Source organism: Salmo trutta, chromosome 20 (assembly GCF_901001165.1).
Source record: "Salmo trutta chromosome 20, fSalTru1.1, whole genome shotgun sequence".
Taxonomy (NCBI): Eukaryota; Metazoa; Chordata; class Actinopteri; order Salmoniformes; family Salmonidae; genus Salmo; species Salmo trutta.
Genome location: NC_042976.1, coordinates 32302154 through 32321900, shown reverse-complemented (window position 1 = coordinate 32321900; position 19747 = coordinate 32302154). Strand labels below are relative to the sequence as shown.

At 42.7% G+C, this 19747-nt stretch overlaps 1 protein-coding gene across 3 annotated transcripts in view; it reads left to right on the top strand.

Annotated features, from left to right (window-relative positions):
* Positions 1-19747, top strand: part of LOC115155885 (beta-galactoside alpha-2,6-sialyltransferase 2-like) — a 63754-nt gene that overhangs the window by 35659 nt on the left and 8348 nt on the right. For all 3 annotated transcript variants that reach the window (XM_029702891.1, XM_029702890.1, XM_029702893.1), the window contains exons 2-5: positions 12721-12777; positions 12926-14045; positions 18320-18417; positions 19014-19115. In XM_029702891.1, coding sequence (XP_029558751.1) covers positions 13007-14045; positions 18320-18417; positions 19014-19115 — 1239 coding nt within the window. In that variant the 5' untranslated portion in view covers positions 12721-12777; positions 12926-13006. The remainder of the gene's footprint in view (positions 1-12720; positions 12778-12925; positions 14046-18319; positions 18418-19013; positions 19116-19747) is intronic.

The window sequence follows — 19747 nt, the reverse complement described above, 5'->3', positions numbered from 1 at the left end:
GATCAATCGCCTTCAACTTGAAAGCTGCATCATATGCATTTTTCCGTGTCTTTGCCATGATGAGGGTGACAAAATGACTACTGTAATCAGAATGATGGGAAGTTTGAGAGCGCTCGATTTAATCTAAACAGTAAACAAAAAAGGGAGAGAAATTAGAAAATATCTTAAAGATATGTGGGTGTTTGGTAACGGAATTACAACGCACGAGGCAAATCATTTCTAAATATGTGTTGCTATATTTTTGTGTTTCTACTACCTTACGACTTTGTTTGTTAGATGTTTTCTAAGACCCCTTTTCCATCTGTTTGACCAAAAATCAAAGCCTTTGCTTAAAAATGGTTGAGAAATGTATATATCCCTTAGTAAAAACTACTCTCAGCTTTCATTTGACACCCAATTTGCCATGCTTCGATGAACTTCACATGCTGTTGCTCATGGGTCCTTTTTTAGATGGAAATGCCCAGTACTAGCATAATGATATGTATTTGAGAGTATTTTAGCACTGCTAATGCCGACACTGCCATTCTGGTTGTTGATGATCATTATTATTACACTTTCCAGATTGTTCAAAATGCTTACCATTGTACAGTGTGGGGGAAAAGTCACGTCATCCACTAACAATGTGTTGATTTGGTAAGAGCATGGTCTGGGGGATAGAGATGGAGGGGGTTTAAACAGAGACCATAATACCACAATAACTTCAATGGTCAGCTCATTATCTTAGGTGGTAAATGGGCTTCTCTGAAACCCCATGGGTAACCACATGGATGTGCTTTCTTGTGTGTGTGTTTTGAAAGTGAGAGAGCGAGTAAGCATGCACTGCATTCTCTGTGTGTGTTATTGAGTGTGTGTACATTAGGTCCATAATTATTGGCACACTTAATAAAGATGAGCAGCAAAGACTGTACTGTGTATAATAAGTACAAATTCTGAGCTATATGCTTAAAAAAAAGGGAAATAATTTTATACTAATACAGAAAAAGATACTTAGTTGAAGAAAAATAAAAAAAAGACGTGTCAAAATAATTGCCACCCCTGTTTTCACTCCAGTACCCTCCCCTTCTGAGGATAATGACACTGAGCCTTTTTCTAAAATGTTTTATGAGATTGGAGAACATGGCGGGAGGGATTTTAGACTGTACCTCCATACAGAATCTTTCTAGATCCTTGATATCCTTCGTCTGCTCTTATGGACTGGCCTCTTCACTTCAAACCACAGGTTTTCAATGGGGTTAAAGTCCTGAGACTGAGATGGCCATGGCAAAATTCAGATTTTGTGGCTATGAACTTCATGTTGGTGCTCATGGGTCCTTTTTACATGAAAATGACCTCCGTGTCATTATCCTCGCAAGGGGAGGGTGGAGTATTGGTAACGGTGGCAATCATTTTGACCCTTTTATTTTATTGCTTGTTAAACAAACACTTTTCTCTCAGCAATTTAATTAGTATAATATAATTTCCCATTTTTTCTGAGGAGACAATAGTTCAGTATTTGTATAATTTTTTTTTTTTTTTTTTTTTTTTTTCGTCTTTATCAAGGTTGCCAGTAATTATGGGCCTGGTTGTGTTTTAGGTCATAGGAAAAGGAGGAAATATGAACAACATATCCCTCACTCACTCAGAGAGATCTGCCGCTCTCCATCCCTCAGCATTCCGCTCTTCCTCCTTTAGCTCTCTTTTATCTTTCTTTCTCCTCACGTCTCTCCTCACGTCTCTCCTGCGTCATTTATCTCTTTCTCCCTTCATCTCTCTCTGCGTCATGTCTCTTTCCTGGCTGACTGGCTCTCTCTATCTTAGGGCTGGCACAATTAGTATTAACCGTGTAACCGATTGTTATGGATGGTCATAACTGTTTATTTTTTTGTGGAACTGTTTCTGCTGTAACATGGACTCTCAACAACACCCCCATCAATGTAGCAGCACACAGAAATAGAATGAATAGAACAGGCTTGGAACCTAGGTCGTATCAATAAAACGTCACAATACGGTGCAGAGCGTTCGATTTGGAGACCCCCAACTCCACTAAAACCATTGACAACTGTGCCATTTTCAAGGGATTGTTATCTCTTTGGTTTCAGGGAGAGAGTGTGCGCGTGAGAGGGAGAGCTGCTGGAAGGATCATCATTTGATCCATGCGAGGCATGCATGCACTTTTAATTTTTTTACTTAGCGGTTCACTTCGCTACTCTACTCTACCTTATCCTATCCTCTACCATCTATGAGTAATCCTGTTTTATAAAATACTGCTACTCAATCCAGCCATAATCCAATGGAACATACCTACTTTACCATAACCCTATACATCAGTATAATCTGTTGCAGTCCTATGTCAAGGTTTTTATTTTCTTATGTTTTTTCTTTTAGGTCTTGTCAAAGACAAACGATCACTTCTTCTTCTCTGACAACAAGCAGTTTCAACTCGCTATTTGCATTTGAGATTTGGTCCAACAGGATCAGTTGATTCCTCTTCTAAATTCATTTTTATGTCACAACTCCCAAAATGTAGAACAGAGCAGACCCTACTAAAATGGGAGTATCAATGAACAACACAAAATTAATGCTCAGTTTCCTACCACGTACCACTAGCAGCATATTAGCCACATATTATTATGTGCTAGCTGTTGGTCTGTGTTTTTTATAAATGTGCAATGAGCATAGAAATAGATTTATATAAGGAATTGGCAACTTCTTCCAGTTCTGATAAGTATGCTTCTTATCCAGGTAGGCAGGCCACTTACATTTTTTAAATTTCTTATGTAACCTTTATTTAACTAGGCACGTCGTTAAGAACAAATTCTTATTTACAATGACAGCCTACCCCGGCCAAACCCTCCCCTAACCCGGACGACGCTGGGCCAATTGTGCGCTGCCCTATGGGACTCCCAATCACGGCCGGTTGTGATACAGGCCGGGATCAAACCAGGGTCTTTAGTGACGGCTCTAGCGCTGTGATGCTGCGCCACTCGGGAGCCCTCTTGACACTTGATTTCAACATCTAAACAAAGTGAGCAGGCTATGTAGTTCAAACAGTTGGAGACGGACAGAAGGGTCTATTCATAACAGTGCAACTGTTCGACCTTGTTAGCAAGCAAATTGATCCAAGTTGGTTAGACTTTAAAGATTCGCTGGCTACTCACTAGCATGTGGGCCTGGTGTGCTTGAGAGATCGTTTATGAGACCTGTATTTAATTTTCTGTAAAGCCTGCTATAAGAAGTTAGTAATTATTAGTGGATGTGTATTGTTTGTAACAATGGGTATGTTCATAGACAGACTTGAAAGCAATATCAGTGATTATTGCAAAAAAGTAGGTTAACCTCTTACATCTAGGGGGCAGTAATTTCACGGCTGGATAAAAAACGTACCCGATTTAATCTGATTATTAGTCCTGCCCAGAAACTGGAATATGCATATAATTATTAGCTTTGGAGAGAAAACACTCCAAAGTTTCTGAAACTGTTTGAATGGTGTCTGTGAGTATAACAGAACTCCTATGGCAGGCAAAAACCTGAGATGCTTCTGTTCAGGAAGTACCCTGTCTGAACATTTCTTGCCCTTCTTGATTCTCTCTATCGTTTACAAAGGATCTCTGCTCTTACGTGACACTTCTCACGTCAACAATGGAGTCTCACAGCCCGGGAAAAACAGGAATGATGTCATTCAAAGCCCTGGCTGAAGCACACGAGAGCAAAAGCTGAGTGGTCAGTCAATGGACTAAGCCTTAGGCGCGTGACACGCCCCGCCCCCGGCTTTCGGTTTTTTCCTCAGTTTACAGACAGGCAGATTCCCGGTCGGAATATTATCGCTTCTCTACGAGATAAATTGCATAAATATTGGTTTTAAACAGCGGTTGACATGCTTCGAAGTACGGTAATGGAATATTTCGAAATTTTTTGTCATATTTTGCGTCATGCTCGTGGCCGAGATTTAGCGTTGGGATAGTGTCTAGAACGCACGAACAAAACGTCGCTGTTTGGATATAACGATGGATTATTTGGGACCAAACCTACATTTGTTATTGAAGTAGAAGTCCTGGCAGTGTATTCTGATGAAGAACAAGCAAGGTAAGAACATTTTTCTTATAGGAAATGTGATTTTGGTGAAGGCTACACTGGGTGGGTGTCTAAATAGCTAGCCCTGTAACGCCGGGCTATGTACTTACATTATTGCAAAATGTGCTTCATCCGAAAAGCTATTTTAAAATCGGACATATCGAGTGCATAGAGGAGTTCTGTATCTATAATTCTTAAAATAATTGTTATGCTTTTTGTGAACGTTTATCGTGAGTAATTTAGTAAAATCACCGGAAGTGTTCGGTGGGAATGCTAGTTCTGAACGTCACATGCTAATGTAAAAAGCTGGTTTTTGATATAAATATGAACTTGATTGAACAGACATGCATGTATTGTATAACACAATGTCCTAGGTGTGTCATCTGATGAAGATCATCAAAGGTTAGTGCTGCATTTAGATATGGTTTGGGTTTATGTGACATGATATGCTAGCTTGAAAAATGGCTGTGTGATTATTCCTGGCTGGGTACTCTGCTGACATAATCTAATGTTTTGCTTTCGCTGTAAAGCCTTTTTGAAATCGGACAGTTTGGTTAGATAAAGGAGAGTCTTGTCTTTAAATAGCTGTAACATAGTCATATGTTTGAAAAGTGTAAGTTTTCGGATTTAGAGGAGTTTGAATTTCGCGCCCCGCCCATCATTGGATATTGGAGCAGACGTTCCGCTAGCGGAACGTGTAGATGTAAGAGGTTAAACTATTATTATTATTATTATTATTATTATTATTATTATTATTATTATTATTATTATTATTATGGTTGGTCTTATGGTTACGGAAGACTTTTATATTTAGCCTAGGTATAATTTCACAAGGCCTGAATTTGATTATTCCTGACTTGTTGAAATACAGTGTATTGACCTTTTTAATGGTGCAACAAAGCTTATGTAAATAAAGTAAACATGTAAATATACATGGAGATATGATTTTTAGGCCGCCGGGCCCAGCCCTAGTCCTGTGCTATCCTGTGGCAGCTATATTCATTTTTGATGCTAATAGGCGCTAGCAGGGTTGCCAACTCAGATCAAACTCAATCCTAGAGATGATGCAATCCCTTTTAACGTGTTTACGTTTCAGTTCTGTTTCATTCAAGAATATTCCTGAATGTCTCCAGGCCAAACTAGGGGGTAGCATAGCAACCTTCTGAACTAGCCTTTCCTTTCACTTGCAGACTAACTGTTATTAGCTACAGTATTAGGTATCTTTAGAAAGTAATATCACAGAACAATGAGCCAGATATTTCACCTGATGTATAAATGTGACTCATCCGGTTGGCGTTTCCACTCACTACCAAATATGGTGATGAGAGGAAGCCAGATGGATTTTGGCCGACATTCTGCAAAAAATGTTCCTCGATTTTAAACATTTAATATCAATACAGTTTTCTGTTTCCAAAACTAGAATCTGTAACAGTGGACTACGTTTTGTAGACCCTTTGCCAATGTTTGTAAAAAAAAATTGCCTTGTTTAGGAGTGTAAGAGCGAATTGAATTATTGCACATGTGCAATTCACAGTAGGCGTTCCCTAACGGAAATATGCAAATAAATGCTAGAAGGTGCCAATAGGATCTCGCTTGGCTCTGTCCACCTCCTTGCTTGTTCTATCCACTATGATTCATTTGCTTCCATTGAAAATATCACCTCTCTGACCCCTGCGAGTGGAGCAGGGTGAACCTGTAGGTGAGCGGCAGGGATGTAGGGTCTACACATGAAGAAAGTGGAAAGGGATCCACTGTTCATATGGTCTGGCAAGCATGATGTGAGCTCATTGATTTTTATTCTTCCTGTGCATCTTGCCCTTTATCTGCATCTCTTCCTCTCTTTCCTCTTTCATTTTCTCCCTTTCTCTCCTTACTCCCTTTCTCTCCCCACCACCATATTTCTCTCCTCTTCCTCTGAGGATTTATTCCATCCTTTTCTCACTGTGATTTTGTCATATCCGAGCGGCTTGGGTGTTTGCTCTGCTATCATAAACTGTGAGGGAATTGATACTCATATACATGCCTTTGGTCTAATGAAAGCAGTAGTGGTGCTTGTGTAAAATCAGTGGGCAAGCCAAGCCAGGGGGGAATAAAGCCATATAACAACCTATGTATTGTGATAATTGCTTTCTTTGCTCTATAACTGGTTAGGTCTATATATCACGGTCACAAGGCATATGAACTAAGGCCGAGACAATAAGAAGACAGTGGCAGAATAAATTCAACCACACTTTTTTATCACAAAACTGGAGAGCAACCTCCACAAAGCATATTGCATGTAACAACGAGTTACATGACCTACTGGTCAAGCAAGTGAATGTTTCTGACATTTTTGGACCACTAAACAACTATTGATTTAGAACCAGAGAGTTACAGCAAGTCGCAAAGAAAACAGGATCTGCCTCCACTATTCCAGCACCAATTCAACATCTTCAAATCACCTCTGCTTAGTCTAATATTGTGACAACTAAAATATACCAAAAACAATTTAATCCAATCAACCTAAGCTAAATGTGTGTGTGTGTGTGTGTGTGTGTGTGTGTGTGTGTGTGTGTGCGCGCGCATTTGTGCAAGTAGAAAAAACATGTTTACTTACCCTACTTGTAGGGAAACGCCAATGCCATCCTACCTGGCTAAAATGCTTGCTAACTAGTCTAACTTAATTTCATGGGCGACTTTAGCTAGTTAACATTAGCCTTCTACATCTAGCTACATATTGAACTTCCATCCTCTCAGGCCAGGAGCAGAACAATGTATGAATTAATGGTTGGATCAGAATCACCATTATAATCATTGGCCAGTATGGAGTATTAGATAAAACCACACATCCAAATCCCTATCTCCATCCATAGCTAATTTATGAAAGGGACAATTTTAGTTAGCTAGCCACTGAAGGACATCACATTGAGATGCACAATGAGTTTCTGCCAATGACGTATGCTCTCGAAGTGATTGGAGTGAAGCCAAATCCAAACTGGCTTCCCTTAACACTTTTTTTTGGTGCGTCAGGACCATTCACAGTTTAGCTCACTCAGTTTAGCGCAACGCTGATTGGCTATTATCTTATAGAAAACAATTATCACGGGAGGCCAAATGCTTGCTGGCTTCCCTTGCATTCAATGCTACGGGCAACAACAATGTCATACTCTTTTGGACCAGACTGCATCAGATGGTCTACAGAGACAGAGGGGGGCTGTTTCGCTTGCTTGGATGCTTTCTTCATTGAGATACATTCAGCCTCTTGCGAATTGAAGGACAATTATGAAACAGAGACGAAAGATTTGTATTTTTATTTTATTTAACTAGGCAAGTAAGTTAAGAACAAATTATTCTTATTTACAATGACAGCCTACCCTGGCTAAGCCCTAACCCGGACGACGCTGGGCCAATTGTGCGCCACCCTGTGGGACTCCCAATCACGGCCGGTTGTGATACCGCCTGGAATTGAACCAGGTCTGTAGTGACGCCTCTAGCACTGAGATGCAGTGCCATAGACCGCATAATTGTTTAGTTCAAGGCCGCAATTGATCGTAGAATGCTCTTTGGTTTCAGTAGCAGTTCTTATGACTCTGGTTGTTCGGACCTGGGTCGAAATAGTATTTTGGTTTTCAATACTTAAGGTGTGCTTTATTTAGCCTTGCCGCCTGACATAATGGAACCAATAGGATAGTTCCGAAAGTTCAATGAGGTGCACACTGGGTCAATTGATGTTTTGACAGCCTTATCCAAGTGACAAATATGCTGATGTGTATATACAAATAATGCGTTAAGATAATGTGTTGATTGGGTATATCTCTATTCACAGTTTAGCTTTAGCAGCTCTGGGGTTTAAGTAGGATTGTAAACTAAATTATTTTCCACTTATTTCCCTTATCTTTTCCTTAGGCCTCTATCTGGCTTTAGTTATATTTCATGATTCTCTGAATGACATCGGGAAGGTTTTAGTAAGTCTTATCAAACAGCACGCCAACTGAGATCCTCGTCCGTCTGTCTTCTGTTTGATCAGACTTACTGAGGGCAGCTTGTGTATGTGTTAGACTTAGGCTGCAGAGCTGATGAATTATAGAGTATTTGCGCTGTATTACATGGTTCTGCACTACACCTCCCTCCCCATTCTCCTCCTCCGATCATTCTGTCTCTCTTTTTTCCCAGTCTTTACTGGCTGTTATTCCTCCTTTTTCATCACCTCTTCCTCTGTTCAAAAGCTCTGTGTTGTGTACCTAGAGGACACATTTTACAATAGAGCTAGAACTCTTCCTCCGCCCCTTTCCCTCTCACTATGTGGTTTTCTCTGCCATGTAAGTTCATCACCACATAATGAACCTCCTCAGGGTAAAGGGCCTGCTAACGCTAGGGCTACCTCAGTCTTAACTCTCTCTCTCTTTTTTCTCAATGATTGTATAGTGTATAGACTAAAAAAGATATAGTCTTGAGTGTATAGATCTATAGGGCCTTTATGAATGGTGAGAATGCTGCTGTAGATCTGAAACAATTGCATATTAATTGTAAGTGATATGGTGACATTTCAACCGGCCTATTAGAAGACAAGGTGAAGAAATGACCTTATTGTTTAAACAGACCGGATCCTCTTTGATCAACAGGAATGGGCTAGCTGATAGGGGCTGGGAGTGGATTTGGAATTGAGCATCCAACAACATGCTTCGAGAAGAGAAGGACTTGATGTTTTGGACAGAACACCATGTACACCTCCACTCTGGAACACTTAATTATTTAGGAGGAACAAAATGCTTAGCCTGTGCTTTACCTGTGTGTACAGTACACACATGCAGGTTTTAGGGTTGTCCCATTGGTGTACATCAGGGATGGGCAGCTGGCCTTTTGAAGGCCCTCGGCATCAGCAGTTTCTCGTGTTAGCCCATGTCAGCTAGCATTTTTGTCAGCTAGTCGCAAAACTAACTTAGCAATCTAAACTTGTTATCATGGTCGAATTACCGCCTGGGAGGCCACAATGGATTTTGTTAGTCAGGCTCACTCAAATATCATATTAAAAACGGCAAACATTTCTCTCCACCCTATGGCAAAATGTGTAGAATTGCAGGAAATTGGCAGTAAAACGCAGACCCGCAAGCATCTGCATCCCCTCATGATCATTTCAGATTTTTTTGTGTCCCCCATCAAAGTTGCATCTCCCTGTACATAGTAGAAGGAATTATACTCTACAGGAAAGTATTTTGGTCTCTCTTTGCCCCTCTACTACTGAACTCACTCATACATTATACTCTTGTACACTTCCTTCTTCCTCTCCTTCCTGTCTGGTTGAAGTTTGTGTTTTTAATGAGAAACCCAAACCTCTTGAGACCTAATTATTCTTTTTTCACTAATTTATAAATCACCGCACATCTCCCACTACCCACTCAGCATAGGATAGATAAACTCACTGATGAGGGAGGATTGCCACTCAGGGAAAATATTGTAATCCATGTTACAGGGCTCTAGACTAACTTTTTCCACTGGCGGCACTGGGGCTACCAACTTTTTCAGCTGATGGCACCAGCACATGATTTGGTCGCACCAATTTAATGACCTGACCAATGTACCATAATGTACCTGCATTCCATATTGAACCAGGCTAATAATGACTAGACATCTTTTAAATGTGCATGCCCTTGCAGGGCTTGACATTCAGGTAAATTTGCCAGTGGCACACCGGGCCAGTGCCCACTGAAAGCTACTGGTCTAAATGAAAAGAATACTGGCCCGGGAAAGCGGATGATGCGCGCATCATTTAAGGCAAGGCACCACACCCTAATAGGGTATTTTTTTTCCCCCCTTAATCACAATGAACTTTTAGACACCAATATAATACTTTTTTTGTATTACAACTTTTTTTAAATTTTGTTTTAAAATATACAAATTAGGCAATATATCATTAAATATGCACATATTTGTATATACCGCCAATCCATTTTTCTGGACACTGGATGAAGTTAGCCTTTTAACATTTTGGTTTCATTTTGTTAAGACACTCCAGGATTGTATAGAGCAGATTGTGGACAAACTGGACTATCTTTCTATCTGTAAAATACTAAAGACATGTACATAAACTGCATTTGTTTAGTGCATATTTTCCAAGAAAAATGTTAACAGTTTAATTGGTTTAAAGGTTTTTTGGGAAAGCCTGATGACTTTATTGAAAAATAAGTGTCACACTGCCAAGTTAAGGGTCGCAAAAATGTGAGTGTTTTGGTTGCAGTTTTGAGCCCTGAGTTAAACTTTTTGAAATGTTTTCTGCATACAATATTTGGGACCCACTTCAAACAAATTACAACCTTTTTATAAGGCTTGTATTGATGTTTATATACAGAAATAATTCATAGGCTAATACACTATCATGCATATATACTGAACAAAAAGATAAACACAACATGTAAAGTGTTGGTCCCGTGTTTCATGAGCTGAAATAAAAACGCACAAAAAGCTTATTTCGCTCAAATTCTGTTGGCATATTTGTTTATATCCCCGTTAGTGATCTTTTCTCCTTTGCCAAGATAATCCATCCACCTGACAGGTGTGGCATATCAAGAAGCTGATTAAACAGTATGATCATTACACAGGTGCACCTTGTTCTAGGGACAATAAAAGGCCAGTTTAAAATGTGCAGTTTTGTCACACAACACAATGCCACAGATGTCTCAAGTTTTGAGGGAGTGTGCAATTGGAATGCTGACTGCAGGAATGTCCAACAGAGCTGTTGCCAGGGAATTTATTGTTAAATTCTCTATATAAGCCGCCTCCAACGTCATTTTAGAGAATTTGGCAGTACATCCAACCGGCCTCACATCTGCAGACCACGTGTAACCACGCCAGCTCAGGACCTCCACATCTGGCTTCTTCACCTGCGGGATCGTCTGAGACCAGCCACCCAGACAGCTGATGAAACTGAGGAGCATTTCTGTCTGTAATAAAGCCCTTTGTGGGGGAAAAACTAATTCTGATTGGATGGGCCTGGCTCCCCAGTGGGTGGGCATATGCCCTCCAAGGACCACCATGGCTGCACCCCTGTCCAGTCATGTGAAATCCATAGATTAAAGCCTAATTAATTGATTTCAATTTGCTCATTTCCTTATATACTGTAACTCAGTAAAATCTTTGAAATTGTTGCATTTTGTGTTTTATATTTTTGTTTAGTATACATTGTATTGAGTGTGAATGTTTAAGCCATCGGTCTCCAACAGGTAGATCAATTCTGTCTTTGCAAATGGTCATAAACATAACGCTCCTGGCAACAATCCAATCAAAGCCACATTGATATTCCTTCCTTTTTCATCCCCTCTTCCATTGTTCAAAAGCTCTCTGTATCTAGAGGGCACATTGTACAATAGAACTAGCACATTCTGTCTCTGTCTGTGGTTTTCTCTGCCATGTAAAATCCCGACCACATAATGAACCTCCTAGGGGTAAAGGCCTGCTAACGCTTAACTCAGTCTCCTCTTTGTCCTTTTCCTCCTGCTCTTCCCCCACTTTCTCCTCCAACTCCTCTCTCTCCTCCCTTCCCCATCAATCCTACTCTTCTCCACCACAAGATGACAAAGACCACCCATTCTCTCCCTGCCTCCTGTCTCCGTCTCTTACTGACTCTCTACATTTCTATGCATCATGTTTTCCCCCTCTCCCCTTCACACTTCCTATCGGTATACAATTATATCATTCACTTTGTCTCTCTATTTCCCTTGCCCTCCTGTCCTTCAATCTGGGGTACACATTTGTGTTGTTTGACTGAAGTTACTGATGCACAGATCCTGATTGCTGCCATGTGAAATGCTCCCCCTTCGAGACACACACACACACACACACACACACACACACACACACACACACACACACACACACACACACAGGGATTTGTGGGATCACTCCCACACATCGGGCCCCAGTGGAGCACACAGGATGACTTTGCCATGAGGAACCTTTTTGTTTTTGTCTGGTTGGCGAGTCTTAATGAAGGCTGCTTCTCACTGTTGTTACTGCACCAGAGGTCAGCTGGCACGTTTTACACAGGTTGACCTCTAACCTGAAAGGTCTGAGCTGCAACACAGAGACTCACAGCACTCACAGCTCTTGTGGGCAGGGTTGTAAACCCTCAGAGACAGAGTGGGAGGGAAGACACACATTCCCACTTCAATGTCAAAAACTACACTCAGAACCAAAACTTGTGCAAATGCCATTTGCATAGGTTTCTGCTCTTTGAATGTAGTTTTTGATATGGATGCGTTTCTTCTCTCCCTCTCTGTGTATATATCCTTTCCCTTGGATTTCATATTCCAGGGTGTGCATGTACCTTTTCCTCTCTCTGTCCTCCCTTGGGCCACAACCCAGCCTGACCCCCTTTCCTGACTCCGTTTAGCCCAGTGGGTTCTCTTGGCTTCCCAGTGTTGGACGTCTGGAGGTCAGGACAACCACAGGGACCCCTTAGACCGCTCCTCCTCAGCTCGGAGCCCCCCACCCATCTCTAGAGATTTGTTCCAACAATACAGGCACAAAATACATCATTAGAAGGGGTTGCTAGAACCGTGTCATTGAGGTGTCAGGCAAGTTAATTTAATCTTGCTGTGTGTGTGTGTGTGTGTGTGTGTGTGTGTGTGTGTGTGTGTGTGTGTGTGTGTGTGTGTGTGTTGTCTCCTACCTAATTTTTACTTTTTTATTTCCCAGGGTCCCGTTCTATTCTAGAAGACACATGGACTAAAAGAAATAGGGGCACCAGGTGAGGTAAGTTGTGGAAAAGACAATACGATAAACACACACACCAATACAAAAACCTTTTGAAAAGACGGGGGATTTATCCTTTTAACCAAAATCAAAACTCTCAGGTCCACTTTAGGTTAAGACTGTCACCTTTGACCTCTCACCCCTGCAGGCCCTCTGGCTGTCCTCTCTGCTGAGACCTGACTGATGATTGGAGCCGGCCTGGTGTTCGTATAGGTGTGTGTGTGAGGAGATGAAGTCCAGTATGCGTCAGTGGCGGAGGCTGGTGTTGGTGGGCATGTTGGCATGGGCCCTCCTCTTCCTGGCTCTGCTATCCTACTTCCTAGATGCCCGCGTGGACAACGAGGCCCTGACCTCCGCCGGCTCCTCGCTCTCCCAGCATCCCGACACGCGGCGCTTGTCCTCCATCCAAGCCGCCTCCCACCAGCAGCACCACTCCATCATGGGCTCCCGGCCCGAACCCGCCTACACCACTTTTACCACCATCTACCCAGACTCCGAAACAGAGCCTAGCCCCACTTCCACCACCCCAGAGCCTGGCCTGGAGCTGAGCCAGAGCCCAGACAGCGGTCCCTACGGGACCAGCCAGGAGGGGGAGGGGGGCAGCCGACAGCAGCAGGACTACTTGGACCCCCAGACCCTGGCTGCATGGTCCTCCTTTGGCACGGAGAACGTGGGTTCCCACTCTGACCAGGCGGTGACCCGCAGCCGTGAGAGAACCGCCTGGACCCCCTCCGATGCTGACCGGGGGCCCAACCGAACCAAGCGCAGATCCTCACGTGAGGACGAAGAGGAGGAGGAGGGGGTTCAGACGAATAACAGCCACAGGAGGAGGACCACAGTGTGGGGGCGTAGGGGGAAGAGAGATGGGTGGGGAAAAGAGGATGATTTAGAGGAGTACTACTTCTCCAAGTCAGCCTCGGTGGTGCAGCGACTTTGGCGGGGAAGTGTCTCCTCTGAAATGCTGTCCCCGCGGCTGCAGCGTGCTATGCGTGACTACCTGAGTGCCAACAAACACCACGTGACCTATAAAGGAGGCAGACGGGCCGCCCAAAGCTCCAGGGACCTGCTGTGTGAGCTGAAGCACCAGGCCAGGCTGAGAACACTGGATGGGTCCGAGCAGCCCTTCTCCTCGCTGGGCTGGGCCCATCTGGTGCCGCGCCTGGCCCTGGAGCAGCTCTATAGACAGGGGGGCCAGAGGGGCTTCAGGAGCTGTGCTGTGGTGACCTCTGCTGGGGCTATTCTGCACTCAGGCCTGGGGAAGGAGATCGGTGAGTGAAGGCTAGAGGGGTAGAGCGGGAAGTGGACAGGGGGTGGTAGAGGAGGGGGAGAGGGAATGAAGAAAAGGAGATGGAGGGCAGGGGGAGGGAGGTATGCAGGTTAAATGGGATGAAGGGATTGAAGGAGAACTGGGATACGATGGCTGAAACTTAACACTTTTATTGGTACAGTAAATAGAAAAAATCAACTCTTTGTTTTCCGTTTTACCTAATGCCCTGATAAATAGGACCCTGGTCTTGCCTATATGTGACTGTGTCTGTCAGAGTGTGAAATACAGCATTGATCCTGAGCAGATTTCTCTGTGACAAACCCAGTCTGTTTATGTGAGGGGAGAATGTCTCTTTACGAAGTGACATCCACAGCATTGATTGGAAAGTAAATTTGTCGTGTAACGCTATCGACTTCCCAATTCGCCCCACAGCATAGTGTTAGCTTACCGTAGCACAGTGACGTGACATTTGGTCTTGGGCTCTAAACTGTCTCACACACCAAGTAGTAGACATCTATCACCCAGTAGTAACAATTTCTATGATTGGCTGAAAGGGCTTTGGAATAAGTCATATTTCTCGAAGGGTCTTGAGCAGTTCATTTGGAGATCTTCGATATACTGTACCTCTAGAATACTTTGGTTGACTGCATTGCAGCTTGTCTTTGTGTGTTCTGTTCTCTGCATTGGCGGCTCTATGTGGGCATGGGGAAAGTGTGAACTCGGAGACAGATGGCTCACTTGTTTAATTGTATAGGTTAGCAGGAAATCAAACCATATTGATCTTACTTAGATACTCCTCATCTGTCCAATGCTGAGGTGTTTCTGGAAATACCTTCCTGTCTTCCCATCCTTTCCTTCACGTCAAAGTGTGTGTGTGTGTGTGTGTGTGTGTGTGTGTGTGTGTGTGTGTGTGTGTACGAGCATGTGAATGTATGTTTGACATTATAGTCCATAAGATGAGAGGTTTGTGAATCTGTAGTTGGACATCTGTACCAGACTAATGTTTCACTGCCACAGTGTGGTGAATTGGCTGAATAACATCCTCAATGGCCTTCTACGGTCTAGTCCTCTCATCGCCTCACTGCTCTCTCGCGCCATATCTCTCCACATCCACCCCCCCATCCATACACTCTCCTTCTGAATTCCAAATAGACCCCCACCCCTTGGCTATCCCTTAGCTTAGGCCTTTGTGTAGATCAGAAATGCGTATCCAAAATGGTGAAAATGACACCTTTTCCTAACTAGAGCACAAGATGGCGCTGTTACCACATTGGCATTTCCACGGTAACAGCATGATGCTGAGATTTCGATTTTCACTTTAAAATGTATGCCAAACAAAAACCATTGATTGCAAAGTTAAACAAATGATTCAACTCTATGCACCAGGACTACTTTTAATAATTTCTACTGACATTTTTACAGAAACACATTTACTTGAACAGTGTAGATGTAATGTTGGGTTACAGAATTATTAGTAAAATCTCCCATAGTTTTTTGTGTGATCAAGTTTTTCAAAACTCTGTTTACATATCTACTCCGAAATTAAGATTCAAAGATGTCTGCTGGAAGAAAAAGTATATTTTGGTCATTGAACTACAGTAAGTGAAGTGGATTAACACCCAGTAACAGAATGCTGGTAACAGAATGACATCATGGGTCCCTGATTCTCTTCATGGTGGTACATCCTGAATAAGTACACAATAATATCCTCCTTTGCATGTTTGGGTATTATTCTACACACTGGCTATTATTCTAATGAGCTCGCCCCAAACAAGACCAAATTTGGTTGGTCCGGACTAGACCAAATCTGTACCAATCGTAGCCGTATGTTTCACAAGTTTGGACATCACAGTAAAGCACAGTAGAGTACAGCACAGTATAATACAGTAATCTACTGTACTAAACTTCACTCTACTGTACTGACCTATACTCTAATTTTCTTTACTGTACAGTGCTCTACTGTATTGTACTGTACAAACTTGTGAAACAGACGTCTATGATTTTAGCTGGAAAAGCATGTAACAATGCCCTATAAAATCAGTTGTATTTTTTGCCTTATTCCGTTTAGTTTTCCCCAAAATTCTGTTTTCTCCATTTTGGGTGTAGATGCCCTTTTAATTGCTGTACACCAGCGGAACCCATCCAACTTGAAGGAGCTGGAGCAGTTTTGTCTTGAAGAATGGGGATATATCCCAGTGGCTAGATGTGCCAAGCTTATGGAGACATACCCCCCAAGAGACTTGCAGCTGGAATTGCTGCAAAAGTTGACTCTACAAAGTATTGACTTTGTGGGGGTGAATAGTTTTGCACGCTCAAGTTCTGTTTTTTTGTGTTATTTCTTGTTTGTTTCACAATCAAAAATATATTGCATCTTCAAAGTGGTAGTCATGTTGTGTAAATCAAATGATACAAACCCCCCAAAAATATATTTTAATTCCAGGTTGTAAGGCAACAAAATAGGAAAAATGCCAAGGGGGGTGAATACTTTCGCAAGCCACTGTACATTTAACTTTCTTCCATATTGTTAGCTTTCATTTGACACCAAATGTGATGTGTCCCTATGAACTTCACGTTAGTGTTCATGGGGCCTTTTACATAGACATGACCTAGTGTTCATGGGGCCTTTTACATAGACATGACCTGGTGCTCATGGGGCCTTTTACATAGACATGACCTGGTGCTCATGGGGCCTTTTACATAGACATGACCTGGTGCTCATGGGGCCTTTTACATAGACATGACCTGGTGCTCATGGGGCCTTTTACATAGACATGACCTGGTGCTCATGGGGATTTTCATGGAAATGCCCATATTGCTTGTACTTGACTGTTAATTTTGGTACTTAAACAATATTGGTGATCTGAGGAATAAATGGTCCTGTACATCAGCCGTGCTAGCTAGTGGCAAGAGGATGCAAACCTACCATTTCAGTGAGAAGTAGGTGTGTTGATCTATTGAATGCCAATACACACACTGATGGTTGACTGGTGTCATTTATGAAGTGTCGGGTAGCTTTGCTGTGGAAGTGTCAGATCAACCATAGAGGATAATGTAGCCCTGCTGAAGTCTAAATGACTGATCAACCAGTGGAGAGGGACTGATTTTAAGTGTCTGAGCTTAACCATGACCATTTACATTTATTTTTATTTTTTTATTTAACCTTTATTTAACTAGGCAAGTCAGTTTTAAGAACACATTCCTATTTACAATGACGGCCTACATAAAGGAAAAAGGCCAGCGGGGACGGGTGCTGGGAGTAAAATTTAAATATAGGACAAAACACACATCACAACAAGAGACAACACTACACAAATAGAGACCTAAGACAACAACATTGCATGGGTAGCAACACGTGGCAGCAGCACAACATGGTAGCAGCACAAAACATGGAACAAATATTTTTGGGCACAAAGGGCAAGAAGGTAAAGACAACAATACATCACACAAAGCAGCCACAACTGTCAGTAGGAGTGTCCATGATTGAGACCATTAATCATAACTGTGTGTGTGTGTGTGTGTGTGTGTGTGTGTGTGTGTGTGTGTGTGTGTGTGTGTGTGTGTGTGTGTGTGAAGGCCAGCAGGAGGGCACACTGCCTGTGTCTGTTATGTACTAGCCTGTTGGTAGCATCTATGTTAGCAACTGGGCTCAGTTTGAAGGCTTTGTTTCCTGGTGATGTTTGATGATGATCATAGAACTCATACGAGTAGAGCAGGTGCCTGTGAAAGTCCCTTCAGTTACACACGTTGACCACTAGAGAATACTCTTTCGCTCTCTATGAGTAGTGATACTTTCATGTACTATTGCGTCAAAGCACAGAGCTGAATCCTGCACTAGGTTGCTCATTTACCGGATTGTCCATGTGAAATGGCCATTCACGGTGATCGGTCATCCAGGTCAAGTGTTTGGACTATGGCTGAAAGAGGGCAGTCAGGCTGAAGTGGAAAAGGTCAAGGAGACTAGAAGAACTTCACCACCAGACTCTCAGGGTATCACTAGAGGTTAAGAAGATGCAGGTAGGCAGACTCGGCGCCTGGACCAAGTGAACACTGCCCAAAAGACAGACTATTGGATGTCATCTAGGGACTTGTCGTTTATGAGCACTTGATTGATTTTCTGTTTCTGAAGTGGCCTTTGATATTTGGCTGCCAAAACTTGATTGTCTTAGTTAAGTAACACTTGATTGACGTAGAGTGACATTTACATTTTTTTCATCGAATGACTCTTTGACTGACTTTATTTCTGAAGTATATTCTTTGTCTGTCCCACCCCCCCAGATTCCCATGATGCAGTTCTGCGGTTCAACGCTGCACCTACAGAGGGCTACGTGAGAGATGTGGGGAACAAGACCACCATTCGCATCATCAACTCACAGGTGTGTGTCATAAGACTAACATGCACGTCACAAGCGAAGAGTCACTATAACAGGCTTCACGACTCAGCATCAATATGTGCCTGCAATCAAGTGCCATGGCTGAGTAAGTGGTTCAGCATTTTGAATAGACCATTACTCATTCAAACAAACAACAACATGCATCCAAACACATGAGCCTGACTTGCATATAAATAAGAATGTGATTCATTCAAAGCAGGCACGCAGGCACACGTGTGTAATGATCACGTGTGTGTGTGAACCAGCTGTCCTCCGCTATTAGGTAGGCAGTGAGTGATCACCCTTACCCATTTTGCGTAAGTGGGTCTTCACCACAGTTCCAGTTCAGTCATCTTCTCCCACTCAGCACAGAGAACAACATGCAGTAAACACACACACACACACACACACACACACACACACTAGCGCATTCTACTACTGTCACACTAACAATCAAAGCAACCGCAGAGCTCATTCTATTGTGGACCCACAGCTCCCATGGAGAGAGGGAGAGAGCGAGTGTGTTTGTTTTCATGTGTGTGGGCACTGCAGTGCTGCATCTAGTTTCATGTGTAACCTTTGACCCCTCCCCTTTACAGATCCTGGCCAATCCCAAGAACCGCTTCAACACCAGCTCCCTGTATAAGAAGGTGACTCTGGTGGCCTGGGACCCTGCTCCGTACGCTGTCAACCTGCACAAGGTGTGTGGGAGTGTGTGAAATTTTAGATTCTCCTTGACTGTCTAGTTTTTATTTTGGTGACTTGTTAGTTCTCAAATATGTTATTTAAAATATATATTGCTCCATAATGTTTTTTTTACATACTTTATATCTGGTTTTAGTCGTTTAAGTTTACAATGAAAAGGTTTTACCATGTGCCGCTGCTAAATACAATAGAGGAAACACTGCACTCTACCCAAACCTTGCCCACTCTCTTTGAGAGGCCCAGTAATGGCACCTAAATGGTGATATTTAAGGAGAGTTGCTCCTGTTGAATTGGTGGAAGATGGGCTATGGTTACCACGGTTACGTTAGCAATGCTAATGAGGACCTGCGTAGTGGAAGGCCCCGTGTGTAAAAGTTAGCCTCGCTTGTCTGTTTAACTCACAGCCCTCAGAGACAGGGTGCTACATCATATACACCAACACACTGAAGGCATCAACGCAGATGTATTACCTATCAGCTTTATATACCCTGCACTCCTCCTTTCTTCTCTCTCCAGTCCTCTGACACTCTCTCCTTCATCACCTCCACTTCTTTTCCTATTCTTATTCACTTCTTACCCTCTTTTTCTCCTGCTTGTTATTCATCTCTTCCTTTATCTTTGCTTCCAT